Source organism: Anopheles maculipalpis, chromosome 2RL (assembly GCF_943734695.1).
Source record: "Anopheles maculipalpis chromosome 2RL, idAnoMacuDA_375_x, whole genome shotgun sequence".
In the NCBI taxonomy this organism is placed as follows: Eukaryota; Metazoa; Arthropoda; class Insecta; order Diptera; family Culicidae; genus Anopheles; species Anopheles maculipalpis.
Window position 1 is genome coordinate 3855457 of NC_064871.1, and position 24115 is coordinate 3879571.

General features: G+C 46.4%; 1 protein-coding gene across 1 annotated transcript; it reads left to right on the top strand.

Annotated features, from left to right (window-relative positions):
* Positions 1-624: 624 nt before the first annotated feature.
* Positions 625-12652, top strand: LOC126556553 (histone-lysine N-methyltransferase ash1). Its single transcript, XM_050211851.1, has 7 exons — positions 625-860; positions 946-1684; positions 2187-10188; positions 10265-11397; positions 11484-11687; positions 12150-12221; positions 12393-12652. Exons 1-7 carry the CDS (start codon positions 637-639, stop codon positions 12558-12560), a joined length of 10542 nt encoding a protein of 3513 aa, XP_050067808.1. The 5' UTR covers positions 625-636; the 3' UTR covers positions 12561-12652.
* The last annotated feature ends 11463 nt before the right edge of the window (positions 12653-24115 follow it).

Below are 24115 nucleotides of genomic sequence, written 5' to 3' on the forward strand. Positions count from 1 at the left end.
ACGTGACGTAATCCAAGGACGTACTTTCGAATCTCCTGCAATCCCATCCTTATGGACTACGACCTTGAAGGTACCCTCCAGCCTTTTGCTCTATGCCCTCTCCTTCTTGTTGTGAAGAGAGCATGATGATTTATGATAACATCTCGGTCTGGGTCCCATTAAGCGGCTAAAGCTGAAAGGGCAAAGCCTCTTTTACCGCTAGCCGGCTGGCTACCTGCCAAACAAACTTTTCTTTTAGTTGAATTTATGTCTGTTTCTAAGGGCAATGGACAGACCCGGAACGTGCCTAGAAAGATTTCAAAGAACAAAAAAAAACCTTCCAATCCCTTCAGTTGAGATGTTCATTGAGTAAGGAAGGCACTGTTCTCGGTTAAAGATTACTTGTTGTCATGTCATGTGCATCCGCACGTAATACGGTTTTGAAGAAGGTGGCTATCTCGTTGACAAATTGTAGATTTATTAGTATAGTAGGCTTAAGAAACACCTATATATTAAAATTGATTTTTTTAAATATTATTTCAGAGTTCAAACAGTCGATAAAGTTGTGATAAAACGTTCCTTATGAATAGAAGAGAACGGCTAATTCAAGGAAGTGTATAGTTTTTGACGATCAACCGACCGTTTCTCTACGCAAAAATGACCATCGTAAAAAGCAATACAACCGACGCAACTAATCCTGCGGATAACGCCAAATCGCCTCTATCATCATCATCGTCATCATCCTCCACATCCGACTCGGACGATGGATCGGATTCGTCAAGCGATTCCGACTCTTCGTCGGCGTCCACGAGTAAGGCCAGCAGCAAGAAAAGCAGTGGAGGTGTACCACCAGAAAAGCCCCAACAGTTTAGTGTTATGAGGTATGGGAAGCTTAAATCGTTTTTCTTCTATTCAGTAATTATAGAAATAATTCATCAAAAATGCTGTTCCCCGTTTTGCTTACAGTTCCGATAGTGCCGGACTTCGAATGAAAATAGCCATTCCTCGAAGCCAATCCAATGCGACTCCAACGCCTTCTCCAACGTCGCTCGGCTCAAATCACCTCCAGCAGCAGCAGCAGCAACAACAGCAACAGCAGGATCTCCCATCACCTTCGGGTGCAACTGATCGGAGACAGAAATCGGCTGAGAATCCTTCAGGTGAAGCATCAACTGCTCCGTTAACGGTGCCGCCACACGCTACCGCTAGTGATCCAAGTGCGAAAAAAGCATCCAGCGCGAACAGTGAAAACAGTGCCATGCTGGAAGGTTCATCGAGCCGCAGTAGAACACCCACCACTCAACAAGTCTCTACGGAAGGAGCTGTCAAAGTTCATAGGCAGCATGGCAAAGTATCCGATAAAAGGGTTCACGAGCAGCGGCTAAGAACACTTCACCCCAACAAAGCCACCAACAAACGTTCCTCCTCGGGGAATAGTGGAAGCGCCGGACGAACGAAAAAAAGTGTCAGCGAAAGTGATTCCAGTTCGCCCAGCTCATCCTTTTCGTCGTGCACGAGCAATAGTGATAGCGATTCGAGCAGTACCGCTGGTGACAATGGTAATCGTAAGGCGGGCGATAAAGCTAAACCAGCGACAGGAGCACGAACTGCCGCAACAAGTGCAAGGTCAGCGTCGGCAACCGGCGTAGCGACTGGGAACGCTAACGCAGCGTGCAAGAAGCAGAAAATTCTCAAACGGAAAAAGGTACGTGTGAAGGCATTGGATAACCTATTTAAAGAAATAGGGCAATGCATTTTTCCAAATATTGTAGAATTAGGCTTACGTATTTAAATGCATTTCAATGCATTCAAATACGTTCAAACATTTAGAAGTTTCATAATCCGTACAAATTAGCTCCTGATAATGAAAATATAGGTTACACGTTTTGCTGTGCATTATGTCCATATCTTTTACCAAACTAATTCAACCGCTGCACACAGGCACGCTACAGAATGCGAGTTTGTTTGTGATGATTTAATTACCGGAAGGCATTAAATGTCACTTGATAAAAATAAAAAATACGAAAAAAAAAACCCAGACTTTAATATTTCTATCATAGTTGAGATTTAAAAAAAAATAAAAGCCTCTTTTTCACCAGGCTCTTGTTGAAACAACGTTTACCGTAAAATACTGTCGGGCCAGCTATTCAAGAGGAAGTTAGAAGAAAAAAAAAATTCATTAATGATTTCATTTTCCTTTTTTCCAGGCCAATCGAACCATTTCATCCAGCAGTAGCGATGAAGAGGACGACGACGAACACCGCAGTGGACGTAGCGGAAGCAAAAGTGGTGCGGCGAGTCGAACGAACGAATTCACTAGCTCCGATTCTAGCTCCTCCGACGAGGATGGGAAAGGATTCTCATCCGCCCGAACAAAGACGAAGAGCTTACCAAATTCGAAACTGTCCGGTGCTGGTTCCACCGCAAAAGCTGCTAAAGATGGTGGACTTTTAACGATGGCAACAGGTGGAGGACTGTTGCTTAGCAGGCCACCACTCTCGACATCTACACCGGCAAAACAACATGGAGCTTTTCCACCGTCGTCATCGGCAGGAGACGGAGGACTTACGGCCGAGGGTGGTTCGTGCTCTAGCGACAATGAACTTCCGGCTCTAGTCAGTGCAGCGATACGCCGTGTGGAGAGCGGATCGGATGCGGAAAGTATCCGTGGACTGTCCGCTCCGACGCAACAGTACACGTCCAGCTTGTTACGAGACTTTGTGGTGAAAACACAAATGCTTGGCTCCGTTGGTGGGAATGCTGCTCTTGCGAGCGTTGGTGGATCGAGCGGTAATAGTGCTGGAGGTGGTAATGGTGGTGGTGGTGGATCACCATCCTCATCATCTTCATCGTCCTCTTCATCGGGATCGTCATCCTCATCGTCATCTTCTTCAATGGAAGAGGGAGCAGATCCGGCGATAGGAAGTGCTGGCCCAGGGCCGGGTGGTGGTGGTGGTGGTGGACAGTTCGAATTGGATGTGCGTAAAATTAAGACTGAATCTCCCGTAACATCTTCCGCCGGTCGCAGTACGCCAATGGTAAACGGTGTTACGGCAGGCATGAAATCCGATTTACAAGTGCCACTGGCTCCAGTCGCGAAGCGTCGTGGTAGGCCTCCAAAAGCTAGTTTAACGGCTGTACCTCCTGCAGTTGCTGGAGCAAGACCGTCCGCTTCTTCCCGCTCGGTTTCCATTCCGACGGTGATTGAATCGCCCGATTCGGGAATTCTTTCTACGCATAGTTCTACTGGTTCGCCGAAAACGGATAAGACGAGACCCAGTTCACACGCGAGAACCGCCAGCATTGGAACCAGCAGTTCGTCCTCGACTCGCCGCAGTAAATCGGAAGTTCGAAGTGGAGATTCACCCAGTTTGAATACGATTCTTCCAGCCGGTGGAAACACACTACTGGGACCACCACCTTTATCATCATCATCCGGAGGTAGTACGCGAACGTCAAGTGCGGCTTATTCGCTCTCCTCCTGCCTCGATCGAAACACGTACGCGACCGAGCGCGTTCTTTATCCTCCTCGAGGACCAAAGAAGCGTGGAGTTGGTCGTCCCCCGAAGAAGGACACGGCAGCACAGCAGCAACAATCATCCATTTCCGGTAGAGCTTCGGTGAATGGACCACAGTCACAACCAGAGGATCGTCTCGATCCTCACTGGCAAAAGATTGACATAAGCAAAAAGTTCCGCGAACCGAGTCTTAGTGGCTATAAGAGTGATGGTGGACATTCGACGATTTGTTGCAGTAAGCGATTGGCCTCGCAGAGTGGTTATATTAGTGATTATGGTGGTGTTGGAGCGAGTAGCGGTCGAAGTCGCCTTTCCGGGTACAAATCGGACTACAGTACACGGTCTAGAAGAAGTTGCAGTCGTGCTGGAGGCTACCGGAGTGATTACGGAAGGGCAAAAAGCTGTGGTTATCGAAGTGATTGTAGTACCAGGCATAGAAAGCAGGTACGGCGGAAAAGGCGCAAGAAAGTGGGCCATCAGCAGCAGCAACTACACCAGCATCCGCACGATCAGCAGCATCACAATAATAATCTTAACGATCGCAAGAACTACAACGCTTCGAGTGATGGTGGTGGCGGAGGAAGCACAAAATCGGCCTCAGTTGGGGAGCTGGAAATCATGTTTATGGCCGGACTGACACTGGGAAGTACGAGCGATGAGGATAGTAGCAGTACGAGCAGCAGCACAAGCAGTAGCAGTGCGGAAAGTCGTGAGAGTTTATTTACGGATCATTCGGGGATTGATCGACCGGAAAGTTCGATTGACAAAGGTAAACGGACATCAGGGATGCCTGAGAAGGGCCGGAAAGAGGCTAGCACGAAGGAGCAGGAAAAACCGAAAACTAAGGCGCAGAGGACACCGAGAAAGCCAACGCCTCCGAAGACTGTCGCTAAAGGGCGCGTCGTTAAGGCTTCCACAAGAGCCACAATTCGTGGTAAGAATGCACCCTCCACACCGACGATCGATCGAAGAAGAAAGTCTGTTCACACAAATTACAGCAAGGACGAGGACCAATCGGACGAGGATGCGATCGAACGACGATTTGTTGGAGAGAGGGTGCGTCCGAAATCCTCACAAGCGATTGTGAAGGATTCGCCACCTCCGCCGCCACCAACTCCTAAACCTTCCATCGCTGCGACAGCTTCCGTTGCCCTGAAGCAAAAATCGTCCGCGATGATAAAGAAACCGGGCACTAGAGGTCGTCCACCGTCTGTGAAAAAACCACCCGCAGGAGCATTGGGAACTACTGCTGCTGCTGCCTCTTCAAGTAAATCGCTTGGAAGTCTAAATGCTCTACTCGCTCCTAAGAATCGATCGACCCTTGTACTGCCTACCAACAACTTCGATCGAGTCTTCGCCTCGATGAGCAACAGCAAGAGTCTGCAGTCAACGGGTGGAGGGTCTACCAACGAGTCTAAATCGGCTATCTATACCTTCTCCAGTTCAACCGTAGGCTCAAAAAACGCTTTTGCGACGTTTTTGCAACGTGGCGCATCGGAAGGTGGTCCGAAGGAAGACAACGACGACGGCGGGAAGTTAATGACGGTCAAGAAACTTCCCCTATCGAAAGCGAACGTGATCAAAAACTCGGAGGAGTGTAATCGTAGGTTTCAAAAGTCAAGCTCTTCGTTTGCATTAACTGTCGGTGGTGCTGGTGGGATTGCTGGATCGGTTGATCTGCTGGCACGAATCGCGGACGGTACGATCCCTAAAGCTTCTCCAACGAAATCGGTCTGTTCGAAGCGAAGTCGAAGGAAGAGTTGTACCAGCGATCGGTTGGAGGTGATGTCGGTGAAGAGCTACGGGGTGATTGGTAGCTGCGGCAAGATTCGACAACGACGGTTGAGTACGATGAGCAGGTGTAGTAGCCGGTCGGCTGGTTCGAGGCATGCTGCAGCTAGAATGAGGCGGCGGAAGAAGCGTCTACGTTCGATGTCCGTTGCACCCGGGGCTACGGCGGATATGCTCAACGCGGGGGGTATTGCTAGCTCGTCCGGACTCGATTTGAAGTTAAATGTAGAGATCGATCGTCTGAGCGAAAGTTTTAATGGAATGTGTCGTATTGTTGGTGGATCGAATGATTTAGGAGCATCGGGGAATCCTCCAGAAGACTCCGCGTCAGCAACAAGTTCTGCTCCTCCAGTAGCAGTAGCTGCAACAACATCCTCCGGGAAAGGCCATCAAACGAAGCGTTCAGTCAAGAAACGGAAAGCCTCGGAGCATGTGACCGATTCCCCATCAACGACCGGAACAGGAAGTAACGCGGGGGGTGGTGCAACTGGTGGAATGACAGGGAATGGAGGTGGAGGAGGAGGCGGTGGTGGAACGGGCAAACGACGCAACAAGAAATCCGTACCAACGCAGAGCCCGGACGATCACAAGCTGCCGCTGAAGAAACGTCACTATCTGCTAACGCCCGGTGAGAAAGGCAACAATAGTGATAACAACAGTGGAGTGGATGAAGTTGCTAATGGTGGCGCTAGTGGGCCGGGAGCTGCTGGATCTGGTGGCGCAAGTTCGGCGAATTCCAGCTTTGCCGGTAGCCATACAGTGTTAAACCCTTGCGCTTTCACCAGCGGCCGAATGTCGGCAAACTCTGGTGCGGCTGGTTCATCCATGTCCGGAGCAGCTACCAAGGCCGTCACGCCGAAAAAACGTCATCTCTTGAAATCTCCTGAGCCAGGGCCCGTTCCGACGGACACCGAATTGCAGCTACAGCAGATAAAATCGAGTAACTCTCCTTTGACGATCGTTAATGGAGGAGCGACGGGTACGCTTGGAGATTCTGGAAGCTCTCCGTCTGATGGTTTGTCGGTTGGACGGAAAGGTACAAGTGATTTCGTTACCGGCACGGGAAGTCCCTCCAGTAGCGTCGGACATTCAAATACTGGTTCTGGTGCAGGGAAGAAGAAACATAATCGACAACAGGAAGCAACAACAGCTTTGAGTCACACTGGAACGGCTGAAGCTCACAACTCTGCTGGAGGCCATCACCATCACCATCATCATCGTACGACACCACCAGCCCGGCCGTCGGTCATACAATCGTCGGCCTCGGTGCCTCTCCCCTCCGGAGCTTCCTCCGGTGGGTTATCTTCGTCCTCGACAGGCCCCCCGCCGGGAGTCTTTGAACCAACAGTGGATCTGGAGCTAGTAATACCACCTCCTTCATCGATCCCTTCACTTATCGCCAAGGTAGAGATGCTAGATTCACCCCGTCTTGGCAAGGATTCTACCGGTGCCATCGGATCTGGCAGCGTTACCACCAAACTAGAATCGGACGAACTTCAAGTCTTAACTGCCGCTCAGCGAAAGGCGACATCTGGCAGTGGACTTCTCTCAACCGTCACGGCAACGTCCTCTGCCTCCGAGAAGGTGCTCGAGAAGTTGCTAACCAAAACGGGCGCTCATCACTTGCTGCTGAAGAAAAAGCGCAAGAAACCCAATCGGACCGGTTTCCCAACGGTGAAGAAGAAGAAAAAGAAGCTCCCGGATAGTGACCCACTGGAAGAATCGGTGATTGATCTGAAGCCGGAAGTGGGTCCGGATCTTTTCGATTCATCCAACCTAACGCGTCACGTACCTTCGGAAGCGGAAAAGACCCGTTTGAAGGAAAAACAACAACAGTCTGGCAAGAACGCTTCGTGCGATCGTGTGCCAAAGGAGGGTGAACCGACGGATAGCTTCATCGAGCGTCATACGGGCGTTGGTAGGCCTCGTCTATCTGTGGTTAGTTTGGAGAAGTTACAGGGAAAACTACCACTCGCGGCAGGAACCCGCGATGTGGCAACAACACCACCGGCGACTGGTGGTCGGGGTCGAAAATCGGTCATAAATCCACTTGCTCCAGAACATCAGCTGACGGCTAAAACACAGGAGAAAAGCCGTAAAGAGGAATCATCAACAGTTGTCCAGGGTAGGAAAGGAAAGAGGAAGCATGAAGTACAACAGATACTTCCGGATACTACTACGAGCAAGCGTAAAGGAGCAGTGGACGTTGAGATATCCCCACACCGCTCGACAAAGGAACGTAATCGCAGCAAGAGTGTGTCGGCGACAGCCGAACAGCAACAACTGCCGAACATCGTACGGTTAAGTGAGACCCTATCGAAGGGTGCGGCTAAGGAGAATAAAGAGAACAGTAAGCTACCACCCGGTAGACCACCATCCACTGCTGGGAAGAAATCTAGCAAACCTGAACCCGTCTCGAGTGCCGATACTTCTCCAGAGGGTGATAGTGCCGGAGTTATTCGTCGAACTCGAAGTTCCTCGATAGCACTTGATCCTTCAGAGGTTAAGAAGCTGCACCAAGATGCTGAAGATCCCACAGGAAAGGGTACGTCCCAGTCAAGTACGCCTGTCCGGTTACATTCTGCGATTGGTGGTATTCATAACGAAGATTCCACGTCCCTAGACTCAATGCCACTGTTGAAGCGTATCCATTCGCGGGCAATATCACGCTTGCAGTCAGTGTGTACGCCGACAGTGTTGCTAGAACCTTTAGCAACCTCTCCGAAAACTCCCGGTCGTCCAAGAGGCCGTCCACGAACAACTTCACCCATTACGGCAACGGAAACTCCGCACTCGCCGACTACAGGACGTGGGCGTCCACGGACAGCACTGGCAATCACTGGTAACACTTCGACTACGTCCTTAGAACGTGCTTCGTCCTCTCCACTATCTTCACCAACTTCGAGTCCGATTGTTGGAGTGGTGGCTGTTGCTGCAGCTGCTCTGGGCAGAAAGAAGCAACGCCGAGATGGTCGTAAATCTGTTCCTCCCGTCATTGCCGAACCGATCGAGAGCGCTCACCTAGCAACCAGAATTAGCTCCTCCAAGTCTGTTACACCGACTCCACCACCTGGAACTGTGATTCCAACGCGCATGAAGCGTGGTAAGAGTGACGAACTACTACGTGCTCATCAACTCGAAAAGCCCGCCAAGAAGGCTAAAAAGGACAGCGCCTCGACCGAAGCATCCCCCGATACGGTATCTTCAGCATCCAAGCGTCTCCCGATCGTGGAACCTGTGGAGCCCGAAGAAACGGCCCACATCCTCCAACCGGCTACCTCCACAGAAGAGCTAGAGCACGATCCACTTCCACCGGATGAGGGTCCTTCCGATTTCCTACGGCTGAATGATACTCCATCACCAACCTCTTCCGGAGAAGCACGTGATCTTCCTGTCGGAGTGTCTGCTGGACGTGTTGCAGGCAAAAAGCTTCCACGGAAGAAATACATCTCCGCCGGTCTCTTCTCCGATTGCTACAAGGACGATGGTACCGGTGGGGAGGGTCGTTCGGGGCCGAAAACACTACCGGAAACGCTACTCCCGCCACCAGCGTACTGCGAGCGATTTTTGCGACGTACGGTGCGTGACTTTCAGCTACCGTACGATCTTTGGTGGTTGCAGGAGAATGGAAAATTGCCCGGCCGGAACTCTGTACCTAGCTGGAATTATCGTAAAATTCGGACCAACGTGTACTATGACGTTAAGCCGAACCCTTCGACGGATAATCCGCAGTGCAACTGTAAGCCGGACAGTGGTTGTCAGGATGATTGTCTCAATCGGATGGTGTACACCGAGTGTGTACCGGAGCACTGTCCGTGTGGAGATCGTTGCCGAAATACGAGCATACAGCGCCATGAGTACGCACCAGGACTGGAACGGTTCATGACGGAGGAAAAGGGATGGGGCATACGATCGAGAGAACCAATCTGTAAGGGAAGCTTTATCATGGAGTATCTTGGAGAGGTAGTGACCGAGCGAGAGTTCAAAGAGCGTATGCGAACATTGTATCTGAATGATACGCATCACTACTGCTTGAATCTGGACGGAGGTCTTGTGATCGATGGACATCGAATGGGCAGCGATTGTCGGTTCGTGAACCATTCTTGTGCGCCAAACTGCGAAATGCAAAAGTGGTCCGTAAATGGATTATTCCGTATGGCACTGTTTGCGTTGCGAGATATTCCTCCAAATGAGGAGCTGTGCTATGACTACAACTTTAGCCTTTTCAATCCATCCGAGGGACAACCGTGTCGATGTGGATCGGAACAGTGTCGAGGTGTGATCGGTGGGAAGTCACAACGCATCAAACCGATTCCACTTGGCTCGTCTAGTGGCACAGCTGGTCATCGCAATCCACCAGAGACAGGAGCTGACACGGATCCAACCAAGTCGGGTGGATCCGATGGCACTTCGGGAGGAAATGGACCAGGAAGTGGTGGCGCTTTGGTAGTTGAATTGAGTCCACGTAGTGCGGCGCGATCTCGGAAACGACAGGCGAAGAAGAATCAACCGATCGTACATCTTAACGGTACACCTCTACCAACATTCCATCCACCAACCGTCAAAGAACGTGCGCTGATTGCCGAACATCATTGCTTCTTGTTGCGAAATCTCAACAAGATCCGTCGTCAGAAGGAACGAACGGCGGCGATGGTGTCGGCAGGAGGTGGTGCAACTGGTGGTGCGGGGACGTCGGCCACGGAAGGCGGAACAGGTGTATCTTCGGCAGCTGATCAAGCTGGTAAGCCGTCATTGGCATCTCAGATATCAGCGCTGCGTTGTCCGCGCAATATACGCACCCGCGGACTCGCTTTCGTCGAGGACGACCCAGAGCTGGAGAAGACGGCACGGATCGCTGTGGCCTTGAAGGATATATGCACCGAAATTGCCACTTTGAAAGGTAGAGTATAGAATCTTTATGTTAAATGTCTTTTCTTACAGCCTATTAACGTTATATTAATGTTGCACTCTCTCAGATGACAAAGGCCAACCCTACATAAGCAAACTTCAACTTCCGTCGAAGAAGAAAACTCCACTCTACTACGAACGTATCCCGAAACCGATCGATTTGACGCAAATCGAAACTAACATCGAGCAGGGTGTGTACCGCATGCCAAAGATCTTCGAAGATGACCTACTGATCATGCTCAGTAACGCGATCAAATACTACGGCATTAACTCACCCGAAGGGATCGCTTCGGAAGCGCTCAAGTCTCACTACTACACATGCAAGCAGCAACAGGTGCCGAAGCTGCAGGCCTACATCGGTGAAGAGAACGAGCTGCTGCGTGGATTCGTGCCGAAGAAGGAACCCGAAGAAGATACTACTGCTGGCGCATCGAAACCGAAACGCGGTCGTCGACAGGAGCAGACGGAAGATATAATACGCTGCATCTGTGGACTGTTCAAGGACGAGGGTCTTATGATTCAATGCTCCAAGTGTCTCGTCTGGCAACACATCGAGTGTACCAAGGCAGACCCGGCAGTAGAGAACTATCTCTGCGAGAAGTGTGATCCACGCGAGATTAACTACGAGATTCCGCTGAACGAGTTCACCGAGGAAGGTTATCAGTACTATATCTCGCTTATGCGTGGTAAGCTACAGATTCGCCAAACGGACACGGTGTACGTGCTGCGGGACATTCCGATGTCACCGGATCCGGACAATCCGGGTGCACCGGTTCGGAAGCACACGTACGAAACGATTGGCAAGATCGAGTACAGTGAGTGTGACATCTTTCGCGTGGAGAGCCTGTGGAAGGATAAGGAGGGACGAAGGTTCGTGTACGGTCATCATTATTTGCGACCGCATGAAACGTACCACGAGCCGACGCGCCGCTTCTATCCGAACGAGGTGATGCGGGTGCCACTGTACGAGGTGATCCCGATCGAGCTGGTGGTCGATCGGTGCTGGGTACTGGATCCGATCACATTCTGCAAAGGTCGGCCGGTCGATAGTTCCGAGCCGCACGTCTACATCTGCGAGCTGCGCGTTGATAAGAGTGCGCGCTTGTTTTCGAAAATTTCGCGCCACTCGCATCCGGTTTGCATGAAGTCGTACGCGTTCCACAAGTTTGAGCAGAAGCTTAAGATAGCTAAAACATTCGCGGTAAGTGGATTGTCCCTCGATTGTGTGACTGCGCTGTGGCGCGATTGACTTTTGGTTCTAAACATTTTATTTTTAATTGTTTGCAGCCTCATGATCTAGGGTCGTTGGCACATCTGCTGTCGATTCGTGATAGGCAAAAGAAGGGCTCAAAGAAGGACGAAGGGAACGGTGGACAAACGTTAGCGGGATCGGCTAGTAGCACTTCCGGTTTCAGTGCATCTGGAGGCAGCCATTCGAGTGGATCGAAAAAGATGACACCGATCATACAGTTGCTGCCACCACCGCCGAAGGTAAGATAAGAAGGAAGATAGAATCGGATGTGAGTCTTCAAACGAGGTTCACTTCTTTACATACATCATACACGACTTTTCATCTTTTCATGGCGGGAAAAATGGAGAAAAATTCATCATTGAGTTCAGACACACATTTCACATATTAGAAATGGTTTGTCAGGTCAACGTAACTTAATAAATATAATTAACGCTATATAGTAATATTACCATTTGAAGAAAACAATTTTTGCAATTTCAATTTAACAAACGTTTGATTCGTTAAATGCCATACGATTTGGACGGTTTGTTCAATCAATATTACAAGAAATGGTTTAATTGAAATGAACAGTGTTGCTCGAATTCATCATCATTCATTAAAAATCATTCAAACATTCCACCCCCCAAAACTATGCTAATAACACACATAACGTGAACATTTCTCTTCCCGTGTCTTTTCTCTCCCTGTACCCTGTGGCAAAGACTGGCTTGAGCACAGAACGAACCGTCGCGGTTCAGCCTCCGACGGTGGAGGCAAAGCCGAGCAGATCAAAGGTCCATAAACATTCGTTTGATAAGTTGTCATTTTTCTTAGCTTCTTTCTGATTGCTTCTGAAGGTCAACTAATTTTAGATCGTGATCGAGAAGAGGATCACGCCACAGAAGATCCACTTAATCAAATAATATTTCTAATAAAAATATTTTTTTCCCATTAAATCTCTTTAGACGCTGGCAGAGAAACGCAATCGACTGGAGCAGGTGCTGTCCCGGTTAATGCAAAAGCTAACCCTCAACCCGAACGCTTTACCGGTGGTGGACATATCCTATCTGCTGACGGGGCGTGGTGCTCGACTGCGACGCACCAACAACTCGACACCGGTGCCGGTTATTTGAGAGTGGGTTCGGAAGAGGAGAAAACGGCGTCGCAAATGGAAGCGATGCTATGATTGAGCGCCTGATTGCAAGCAGGGCGCTCATCGTGGTTTCTCCTCGTGGACACCTTATCGTACTACAACGGACCGGGATAGATGGACCGAAAGAAGGGACAAAGAGTTCATTGCAAGCTGTTTTCTTTCACTGTATAGACTCTCCCGGTTTTCGGTATGTTTATTCCGTGAAAGAGTTGGTTCTTGCTGGACGAAGGCTTATAGACGGTTAGAAAAGCACTCAAGGACTAATAGTCGTTCTTGCATGTTTCCTTTTTCACACATACAGACAGACTCACAAACATCCCAAAGAAGGATGCTACCGAATGAAAGCAAACATTAGGAGATTTTCATCTATACTCACACTTTTAACATACATACGTAACACACTCATACTCATACACACATGCACACAACATATATGCTACGTACCTTTTTTTATTTTGATAAGCTTAGGTTTGTGTTTTTACTTTCCTATATTTATTATTGTTAGACGCGATTTAGGCTTTTGTTGGCATTTGTTTTACTTTTTTTAGGAGTCATTTCCCGCTTTTTATCTACACCCCGAGAGCAAAAAAAAAAGGATAAATGAAGCAGAATAATCTGTCCGGGTTTATGGTGTGCTACCTCCGCGAGCAATTCCGTGCCCGTATTGTTATTTATTTGTACGAACAGGGGAGTTAATTACACACAGAGAACTCTGAACACGGTTAGGTTTTTTGCGTTAATATTGATGTAGAAATTTGTTAATAATTATTCGTATAACTATTATTATCCGCGTTAAAGTGTAAAATTGCTTCTCCTTTTTAAAGGGTGTCTTTTGAAAAATGATTTTAACCTTACTTTCAACTAGAAACTGGGCACCTTTTTAATCCCAACTGTACCTTCTAACTTTCATACTTGTAGGCATAAGCATAAGAGAGCGAGAAAGATAGGGAAATTTTGTGCCACTGATACAACCCGTTGCATGAAGAGAGCATGATGAATACAGTTATTATAATGTAGAAGAAGAAAAATACATGCAAATAATTCTGCAAAATCGAAGTAGATGTTAAAATCTGTGTAAATACACACGATGCAAAAGAAAAGAAGAAGGGCGCCATCACCGAAGCCAAGGATAAAAATAGTGTAAAAGGTTGGGAATGAAGGAAAGAAAATGGAAAATAGATTTCCATCCCCGATGAAAATGCACCATAATGCAGTTGTTGTTTGAGACACGAAAAAATCTCCTTTTAATAATAATAACAATCCCCCTTCTGTCGTCAAATCACCCGTAAATCGAATGGACTGGATAATTATTAGGTAATTAGGCGTTAGAGTGTTGTGTAAAAAGAAACAAAGTGAAATACATATATTTTTCTGCCCCGCTCCAAAAATGTAGAAACTCACAAAATGCACACCCAACTTTATCAGAATAAGAATATATGTATGTATGATAACATGGGAACATTTGGAATTACACAGATAAAATACAAAAGGATAGAAATTTAATAACTTATAAAGAACACAAATAAACACACACACATCCGATACGTTGGTCCGCTAAGCAAGCCAACGTACGTAATTAATAACGATATAGCACGCTTTATTAGACATGTCTAATAATGGTTAGCGCACTCCGATACGGCGAGAAACATGTGTTTGTATCGTAAAGGATGGACGTGTAAAAATTCGCTTCGTACGCTATAGTTTAAATTAAAGGTTTAATAACAGATAGAAAGAGTGAGAGGCTTTCGGTTGCGCAGTGGTAGTAGAATAAGGGATTAAGGTAAGCAGATAAGAAGAAAGACCAGGAAACTGTGGTGCTAGACAGGGAAATTAATAAAACACACACCCACACACACATACATACTCACAAACACATCTACATTGCAGTATCGAGCACTGAAAGAGACGCGCGTTCATTCTAATATTCTTTGGAAATAAAACAAAAATCACATTTTTGAAACTTTGTTCAGAAGTGAATTCAACAAAACCGGAAAACTCGTATCTGTCGTTTCTTTTATAGCTATTATAAGCATCCTGTATCACGCGAAAGAAATGTGGAACCAAAACAGCAGGTTAAAATGCGTTCTCGGAAAATGGTAGAATGAGCTGTCCGTGTTCCTCCTTTCCATGTGAGCGAACGTTCGCGATTTTTGCTACCGTCATAAGTGTTTCGTCATCGTTTGGAGCGTGTTTGTGATCGTGGTGACTTATAGCACGATCGGTATTACTCATCAGCAGATCAGAGGATTAAGAGTTCTTGTCGCATTACGATCGATAGCGTGACGTGTTTTGAAGGGGTTGGACCGACCCACGATGGTACAACGGGTGGATATTTTTCAATAATACAAACATTGGGCATCAAAACTCGCCTTTGAGGTGTGGATTCGTAATAAGACTGACGAATGCATCTGATTTTCCAGATCCCGAAGACCCGTTAGGAACTCTGAGCTGTGAGCGAATGAGACTCTAAAAACTTCAATGAGCATGGGGACATGTTTGGAAAATAGCACCGAAAAACCCAACCCGTAAAGTATTGTAAGCAATTTGCGCCAAAACAATGTTCGTTACTTCCCCACTGTGCCAAGCAGGCAGGCTGAGTCGATCTTTCAATGACGTAAATATGGACAGGTAGGTAACAGTCATCCTAATCGTTGGAAACGTGAGCGAGAGGGCGTTTAATATGCAATCTGACCTCCTCCATGGGGAGTGGGTCATACGTGTCCCAAGTGTGAGGTGACTTCCCTTCTTCGCGAACCCTCAAAGGCACAGGTACTACGATTGATCCGAAAACATCCTCTCAAACCCTCATGTGACTCACAAACAAAATGGCAACCATTCCAACCATTCCCACCAGAGAAAGTAGAAATTCAAGTTTATCCAAAACGGTCTGTCAAAGATCAAATCGCTCAACCCCCGACGAATAGCTGAAATCTGCCATTAACCTCTAACGGGTTGGCAGCAACAGCACCAGCAGCATTTTGCGTCGTTGCTTTTGCAGCGCTCCAAAACACCGTACAGAACACATTAGTATGCACACCCGGGTCCGATCCTCTCGAAGGTGGCAAGCAGGTCCCACCTCCTTTGGTCGCTGGACAACCCGAAAGCTTCTCACCAGCAGCGATGAGACAACTTTGTAGACACACAGCTTGCGGAAAGGGAACAACCGCATGACTCACGGTTTGGATCGGTCGGGTGGCCGGATCCTCTTGACAAGTCACTTCTCGTCAGTGCTCTGGCCGCGCGGGTGCGACTCACGTGTGGTACGGTTACTCCGTGTTCCGTTTCAGGGCTCTTCCACGATCATCGCGTACGATCAGATACGAGAGCGTGGAGATTTATGCGCCAAGATGAATGCTAATTGCGCGTGTGTGTGGTTATGAAATATCTTTACATACATTAGTATATTATCGATTTTGTGGTTAGGGACCATATTCCAGTAGTAGTAGATCTTAATGTGAGGTGTCATTATTGTGACTTACTGAAACGTTATGGAGCTTCGATGTGGGTAAAATGTGTCACGATAAGACTGTTTTTCAGAGCTTAACATCTGAATATACTTTTCGACCTGTTGTAGTACTAATGAACGATCTCGCACAAACGGCTGACATTTGCAAAAAGTAATTGACACATTAGATCATCCACCACGAAGAGCAAGGAGATGAGGACCTGTTCTGATCTCTCGTCTTGCTCTCGCACTTCTTTAGTTCACAATTTAGCACGCAACGCCTAACCTGCCTCTTGTCCAACGCAGAATGGAGACGCGTGGTGAATCATCATTAAGAATCAATCATTCTCATCTTGTTTGTGTGTCTGACATTCGTGGTTTGGACGAATCACCAACGAGGCAAACACGGATGAAGAAGTCTCGCATTCACGAAATATTAACGATTTGTAAACAACACCAGCCGAATCCGGAGTAACAGCAGGGTGCGAAAGTTATTCGTCAATTGCTGTGTGAAATAACATTTAAAGATAAAAATCATTCTTTTACCCTTTGTGTACAATTTTATAAAAAATGTAGTAAAAAAGAGTTAAAAACTGCGTCTATTGCAGAATGTCTAGCGGGCAAGCTAGAGAGCTTCTTTTCTAATAAATGAACCGGATGCTTGTGTAAGGAATTCTCACAAAGCCCATGTTTGTTGGTAATCAAATTAGCACACTAGCTATTAGCGATATCTCAATGAGGAGGAACTAATGCTTTCGATACTATGCGCCACTGTTGTGTCGTACTGAGTTCCACTATGGGACGAAGGCGATCAAATGAAGAACACAATAAGTCCTCTATTTTGAAGGGTATTGACTGAAGCGTCTTGCACGTATTCCGAACGTGTGTGCGTTTTTTACGTTAACTAAACCCACGTAGTCAGTCCTTGCAACGGGTGAGGATTCTTGACAGTTGATGCTCAAGAAGGACGCCATGTAAGCCTCTTGGAAGACAAGTTCTAGACGAAATACTAAAAAACTAATTTTTAATCGATGTTTTGTTCTAGCCCACGCCATAGTGCACCTTCGAATTCTAATTGATTGGACTCGAAAATTGATTCTAAGCATTTGTCTGTGTTAAAATTCATTGTGTGTAAAATTGATAATTATATAACAATCAGTAAACAGGATGTTAAACTTAAACATTCCGTAAGGAAAATTAGAAAATTAGGCATTTCTTCTAGAACACGTTACGCTGTTTGCATTCGTTCTTCTCCGCTCGCGCAGCTCTTTTTGTGTGCAGTCACACTGTGTCACCAGGATGCACAAAAACAAACTATTAAAGCTCCCATTTACTCCCATACGAATGCACCGTCACGGATCAGCACAAAAACAGAAAGAACGGTGGCACGTGACTAATTTCTGTAATAAACTCTTCCAGCGGCCAAACGTTTTACTGCACAGCCTATCGGAGTACTCACTTTGAGACTTCAAATTGCGAATTAATCGTGCCAGTAACGTTTGCAGAAACGTGCAGAGCCCAATGCCACTGCGCGCGCGCGCTGCACTTTATATCTAGGTGTCCACCTTCGCCCGTTTCCCGCCAAATGCACCGTGGATGTAAATGGGGTTTATTAAGGTGAGACACGTTGTAGTATAATAAAACGCGTGTGAATTATTAGAATATTTTATAGATGTACTTGCCCTGTGAGAAGCATTAGCATTAATAGGAGTAATTTTTCATGTACCTTGCTAAAGAAGCTTAGTAAGATGTATTTTTCTATTACCTATTGCTCTGCTGCGATCGCAGGCGGCTTGATCAAACGGGCTTATGCAGACATCAGTATCGAGGGTGTGTTGTCCGATAAGTACAGCTGAGACAAGCATTAGTCGAGTGTGGTGAGAAACAATTACTCACAAATTGCCGCTCAATGATTGTATCCTCCTAGCGGTTTACTTAATCGTTTTTTTTTTTCTTTCTTCAATGTAAGTAATCCAGGCCACTCCTCCAAGTCCTGCTGAACGCCACGATTTGTCCGGAGGCTGAATTCTAAAGTTCCGATTTTGTGTTGGCTGATTCAAATTAGCCAAGTACTGGTGAGCATTAAGATAAATTCCTAAGCAAACAAGCCATACACACGACGGAAGGCTTCACAAATCAATTGCACCTTTTGTTTTTGCACGGTAGGAACGATAGGATCCGCGTGGGATACCCACTACACGCTGAGGAACCTGAAGCCTTCAATTAAGCATCATCGAGAGTGTTTCATTTACGACTGCTAAGTGTCGAGCAAGCACCTCTAGCAGGCTATTAAGTAATGAGCAAATAATTATTGTACTCGTGCTTCGTGCGTGGTAATCTTTTCGATGTCGATCGATCGCCATCTGTTGGTCTTGTGAGAGCACCTGTAAGCGTCTATTTTTTAAGTAGTGAATCTGTCAGGGTAACAGCTGGGTATGAGACATAAAATACTAATTTTTGTAACGAATTACAGGCAAAAGTGTGTTAAAATACTGTCCGCGTGCCCATTTTTGTTCGATAGTTTATGCGCTTCCCACCCGCGAGAGGACGTTGGCCTCGAAGCTCAAAAAGGAACCGCTTGGCTTGATTTGAATGCGTTAAGCCATTCGACACACTAAAGCCGACACATACCGACAACGATTCCATTGCATTGCACCAGCGACTATAGAGAGGCTCGGTAGAGTGCAACTCTTGCAGCCATTCATCTGATAAAGGGCACACACGATAGTCTAATGACGGTTTTTTGAATGAACTTGAACGTTTCGCAATGGTGGTCCCAATAGGGGTGGAAGAAAAGCAGGGAAAGGGAACGCGACTTACCTGGCCGTTGATGTTCATTTGCTCCCTTGAAGCGAGTTATTTATTTATCATCCACGTGCGGGGCTCAGGTTTTGCTGGTTTTGATTTAATGCAGTTCCGATGTAATATCACTTGTGATTTTTTCGAATTACGGCACTCTAAAAAGTTAAAAAAATAAGTAAATGTTAGAAAATTTACTTCGTTTAATAAAAATAACATTTATACGAATTCAAAATCAAACAGCAATTTTCAAACGATCGTTCCTATCGAACGTCAAATAAAATCCGGTTTCATTTTTACACACCTTGTTTTGGTTTGAGTTAATGTGACCCAGAAAGCAAATAGTGCTAGAATCCCTTCGGATGCTTCAACACTTGAGTTCTTATCACTCAAACAATCGGTTTACTATCTTGTACATTAAACGTAACACACTACAGCATACTAGTATGGCAAGTGAATCTTTTATCTTACCCTTAAACCACTTGTCGATCAGGCTTCAAAAGCTTCTATTTGTATTGCATGTGAGCAAAAACAAATCTACATTTTCTGTTCACCTCCTTCTACAAATAGCAATCACAACACTAAACGCGTTGAAGAAATATGATTCACTCGAATAATTTCTATTGGAGACATGGGGGATTAGTGTTGGAAATTAGCATTTTCCAATTTATCATACAGCCTCCCGAGACGTAAATGTGAGCGGTTATGAAGGCGTTACCGGTGGCCGAAAGGGGACGAAAAGGAGGGAAACCGAAGGCGTTAGATTACTTTTTTTTTCTCTTCTTCTCAATGATTGCAATATTCGCTTGGAAGAAACTGAATAATTGACTAAGCATACTCACCGCTCACACCACCACCTGTCTCAACCGTCCTAGGCAGACAGCATCGAGAGGCGTCAAAGGATATGAGCTGGTGGAGGAAAGGGACGATGTTGGGATGGAGCGGGGCTGTAGATATTGATTGGAAATGAAGAACTTACTCGGAGGGAATATAAAATCTAAAACTACAGTAAACTCAAATGCACTAGAGTTCAGCTAAGATTACAGTGGGAAACGCAACTTCTCTCACTCTCTGTTGCATCGTTCTGTGTCCTTCACCCAATGGGGAGCGAGACACTTCAGCTTTGATAGGTTCACGGCACACCGACCGCGCGGCACACGTCGGCTTTATCGAATCGAATCGCAACGGGACGGGAGACCCGCACACCCGTATTAATATTTATGAACAATTTTCCAACATCGAAGCTCACGGCCGTGTCAAGCGGCAATACTTGCGCCGGAGGCTGGAACTTATCATCAGGAATCTTTTGAAGCCTGCCGGTCTGCCATTGGACATTGAAACATTGATGCAATATGCGTACGTTGCATCGCGGAATTCCTTCCTTTCGATATGAGAAATAGTATTTCAAGCTTTGGACATAAATAGTCAAACTTTTCTTTTCCGTTTTGGCAGACAGTTCATTATCTGATGGAAATGGTTGACTTCAGTGCTCGATTTGGATTGGTGAATCATTTGGCGTGGACATGTAAACCGGAACGACGATAATGGACCGACCCACCAGACAGCCTTATCAGCGAAACGCAATGTAATTCTGGAACGATTTGGAACCGAAAAAATAACGACAGTAACCAAAAACTCAGCAGAGGGAGGAAAAAAATTCCCCCCGAATGCATTCCCCCACGAGCGTGTGGGACACTTTCAAATCACTTCCAGCGGGTTGATAAGATCGCGTCGCGCTTGATACAGTTGTATCTTTCTCCATATGTGTAGTCGATGAAAGACCCTGATAGGAAGGTTGTGCGGTTGCTATCTTCAATCACATTGATTTCCCCCCGTCAAGAAAGATGGTTCCTAAAATCTAACTATCTTTGGCAGAAAGTGGCCCAGGCAAGTGCTGATAACGCCAGCTCAGAAAGACCAATTGTTAAGGTTGATTAGACGTACGACCTTTACCTGCAAACAGTCTGTTTAAAACGTCATCATATCGTTCGGTTGGTTCGAGATAATCGTTTTACCAATTTTTGGAGGACACTTATCTAACCTAACCTGACGGCGAGGGCACGTGAACTAACACTCATTCGCTCACTTACACGTCATCAGGAGCGTCATTTCTTTTGACGTTTGTTTCCTTGCGACCAGCTGGTGATGTGGTATCAGCTTCCTATCAGAGATTTGATTGACAGATAGTGTGCTAGTATACGCGTGTATGATAAGATTGATTTAAATGTGTGCAACATCCTCTTGTCAAGGTCAAACACTGGACCGGTGGTTGTCTGCTGCCCTATTGGTCGAGTGTGTTCCTGTTTGGCGGGGTAATTGACGTTTGCGGGAAGTACAATAGAACATTTTTGAGACTGGGAATCACGGGGTTACTCACTACTACTCTCAACTTACAGGTGTCAAGATGACATTAAACGCCAAAGGAGCAACAAATAAGGTAATTTACAGGGAGCTACAACCTAATGATAAAAATAAACCAAACGAGAGCTTTGTACGTTATGCAACACATCGTTGCAAGTGTTTACATTGTACTCTGTGGCCATTACCGAGTTGCATTATACACTATCATCATCATTCCGTATGTACATGTGTTTACTTCTGCTTCCCTTTAGCGTCGGCTAATTGCAAACCCGCATGCATGCTAATGATAATGTTAAAAATACAAACACGGCTTTAGGATCGATTGCCGGATCAGATTTATGGCTTTTCCTGTGATTGTGTCGGTTGCCGATGGTCGATTGCCGTTTTTCTCACCACCTTTAATTACCCCGCCTCGTACAAGGGGAATCGCCCTTTAAAAGGGAAGCATATCAAAGAAGACCCTCCAACTATGATGAAGCGGTTTTCTAACCTCAAAGTGTGTGCCGACGAAACGAAAGTTCTATAAGGAACCGACCCGATTTGCCTACAGTTTATTATGTCCAGCGATGCGATCCGTTCGATCATAATTAATATTTATAACAGTTCGACAGTTTCCACCAGGTTTTTTGTTTCGCTGTCTCTATGGTTGGTTGACCGTAGGAGCGTGGTATGGTCTTATCATTCGGGGACAACGTCGAGAACCGAGGTCGACTCACTTCGGAACGCATGTCTGATGCAGCAGCGAATGTTCTTCTTTGGACTTGGTCTGCTGATAACTGAATGGACAGTGTTGATATGCGTGCGCGCGTGTGTGAGGCACAAGCAGTATTACGAAATGGCAACCGATTAGTAGAATACAAATGGTGTCATTTCGGTACGAGAAAGAAATACCAGCTTCGGGCAGCAATTTCCGGACACATCAGTAGCGCAAAAGATTGGATTAAATCTGGCATCTTCTGATGTCTGTTTTATCGGCATAATTTGCTTTCATAATCCTGCCGAAGAAGATCTTGGCTACCGACCACCAACGAGTAGTATTTTGACAGTTAACTTTTTCTGCGCAAAATCAATAAAGAACACATTTTTATGGTTGATTTCTGGGATTGCTTGAAGAGCCGAAGAGAACATAAGTAGCTAAGGGTTTTCGAGAAATTTTTCCCACTAACTTGTAAAACAGAAGATATAAATTTACAGTTAAAAACGCGTTTCAGGCATTTTTCAAAGGAACTTCCTTGTATTATTGATGCGTCTTTAAATAGGTTGGACTTTCATTTGCAAATTTTCAATCGCTCCACTCACCGGTAAGCAAAAAAAAATGTCACCTTCTGCACAAATTACAACTCCACACGACATCGACATGTCTGATCCTAACACGGTTCCGCCATCATTAACGCCGTAAAGAAACTGGATCTTATTCGATTGGTGACACCTCGGAAGGCTTCGTTAATATGCCCGTCGTCATCCAGCAATGGGACCACATCAGAAGATAAGACCGGAAATAAAGAACACGAGTTTACGCACTCGCCCCCGGGCCTGACAGGTTTTTTGGTGAGCGGTATTCGCGGCGTGATGTTGTTCGCGTGGATCAACGGGTTAGTTCCCGGGTCCATAAAATGCAATACGATCCAGTGGGATGCTGCTGGAGGTCGATTCGAATTCTAGGGAATCGTACCGATCTTACGAATCTTGCTGTTCCGATGAAACATCGAACATGGACGCGATAAATTGTATCACGATGCACTTATATTTTTATCGATCCGTTCTCGGCAGGGTGTTTACCATTAGCTGCACTTCGGGAGGATGTAATGAAGTGCAGCAATTAATAGGTTGCAATCTAGCGACAAGTCGGCAAGTGATATCTTGTTTAAAGGGTTTCTTGTGGAATTGTGTCCAGTTGATTCCTGTTTTAAGCTTGAGTTTAAACTTTTGCACAGGATGATGGTATGTTTCCAATTGAACGGGTTAGCTTTCTTTGGCCTGTTGATGAGTCCATACGGAAAATTAAACATCTAATATCCAGAAGCCAGGCGTCCGCCGTCAAATGGGATAATTAATTAGCAACTTCACTCCGACCGGGCGATAAACCAGTGGCTCCTTTCCTCCAACACGGTACACCAACGCAAAGTGGCCCATCATCATCAACTCCATCATCTCAATCAAGTCCTCCTTCCAGCCGTATGGAAACACAACCTCAACGTAAAAGGGTTTCGCTTCCACAGTCACAGCTTCTTTCTGTCGGGATGGTCGACATTATCGGAACTCGAGCACGGCAAGCGGGCGAAACGCATCTTGCGGTAAAGAAATTATTTATGTTCACTTTAAAACATGCTCACCCGAGCCCGACACCCTGGCGACACTCGGCACACATCCAGAGACGTTTGCCGATTCTGCTGCCTGCGAATCGATTAAACCCCAGCGCAGAAGCCATGCCAAGTCCAGCAGTAGCCGGTCGGTCCGGTTGGACACACAATGAAACGACATAATTTATAATTAAAGCAGCCAGCAGCTCCGTGGTCCGAGTATCCTTGAAATGTGAGTTATGTGGCGGAGTGCCGCGAGGGCGAAATTGTATGCGCTCGACGAAAGCGGGAAGGTTCATGATGGGAACGAGTCCTTCTCACTGAGTGGGATAATCATGCTGCCGCTTTTTGAATCGTCTAATTACGATACTTTGGACGAAAGTAGGTACCTCGGAGTTTCTGGCTTTCCATTTACCCTAGTCACTGTTACTCGTTGGTGAAGCTTGAATCCTGTGTCACACAATGTCCTTTCGAGCAGAGCGAGGAATGCATGACCCAACAGAATGAATGGAGCAGAATGTGCCTAGTAGTTGAAAATAAGTGGAGCAAGTAATAAAAACCATTCGAGTTCAGTGTGCTCCGGATGTTAAAATTTACAGACGTTGCCAAACGAAATGCAAACAAATGAAA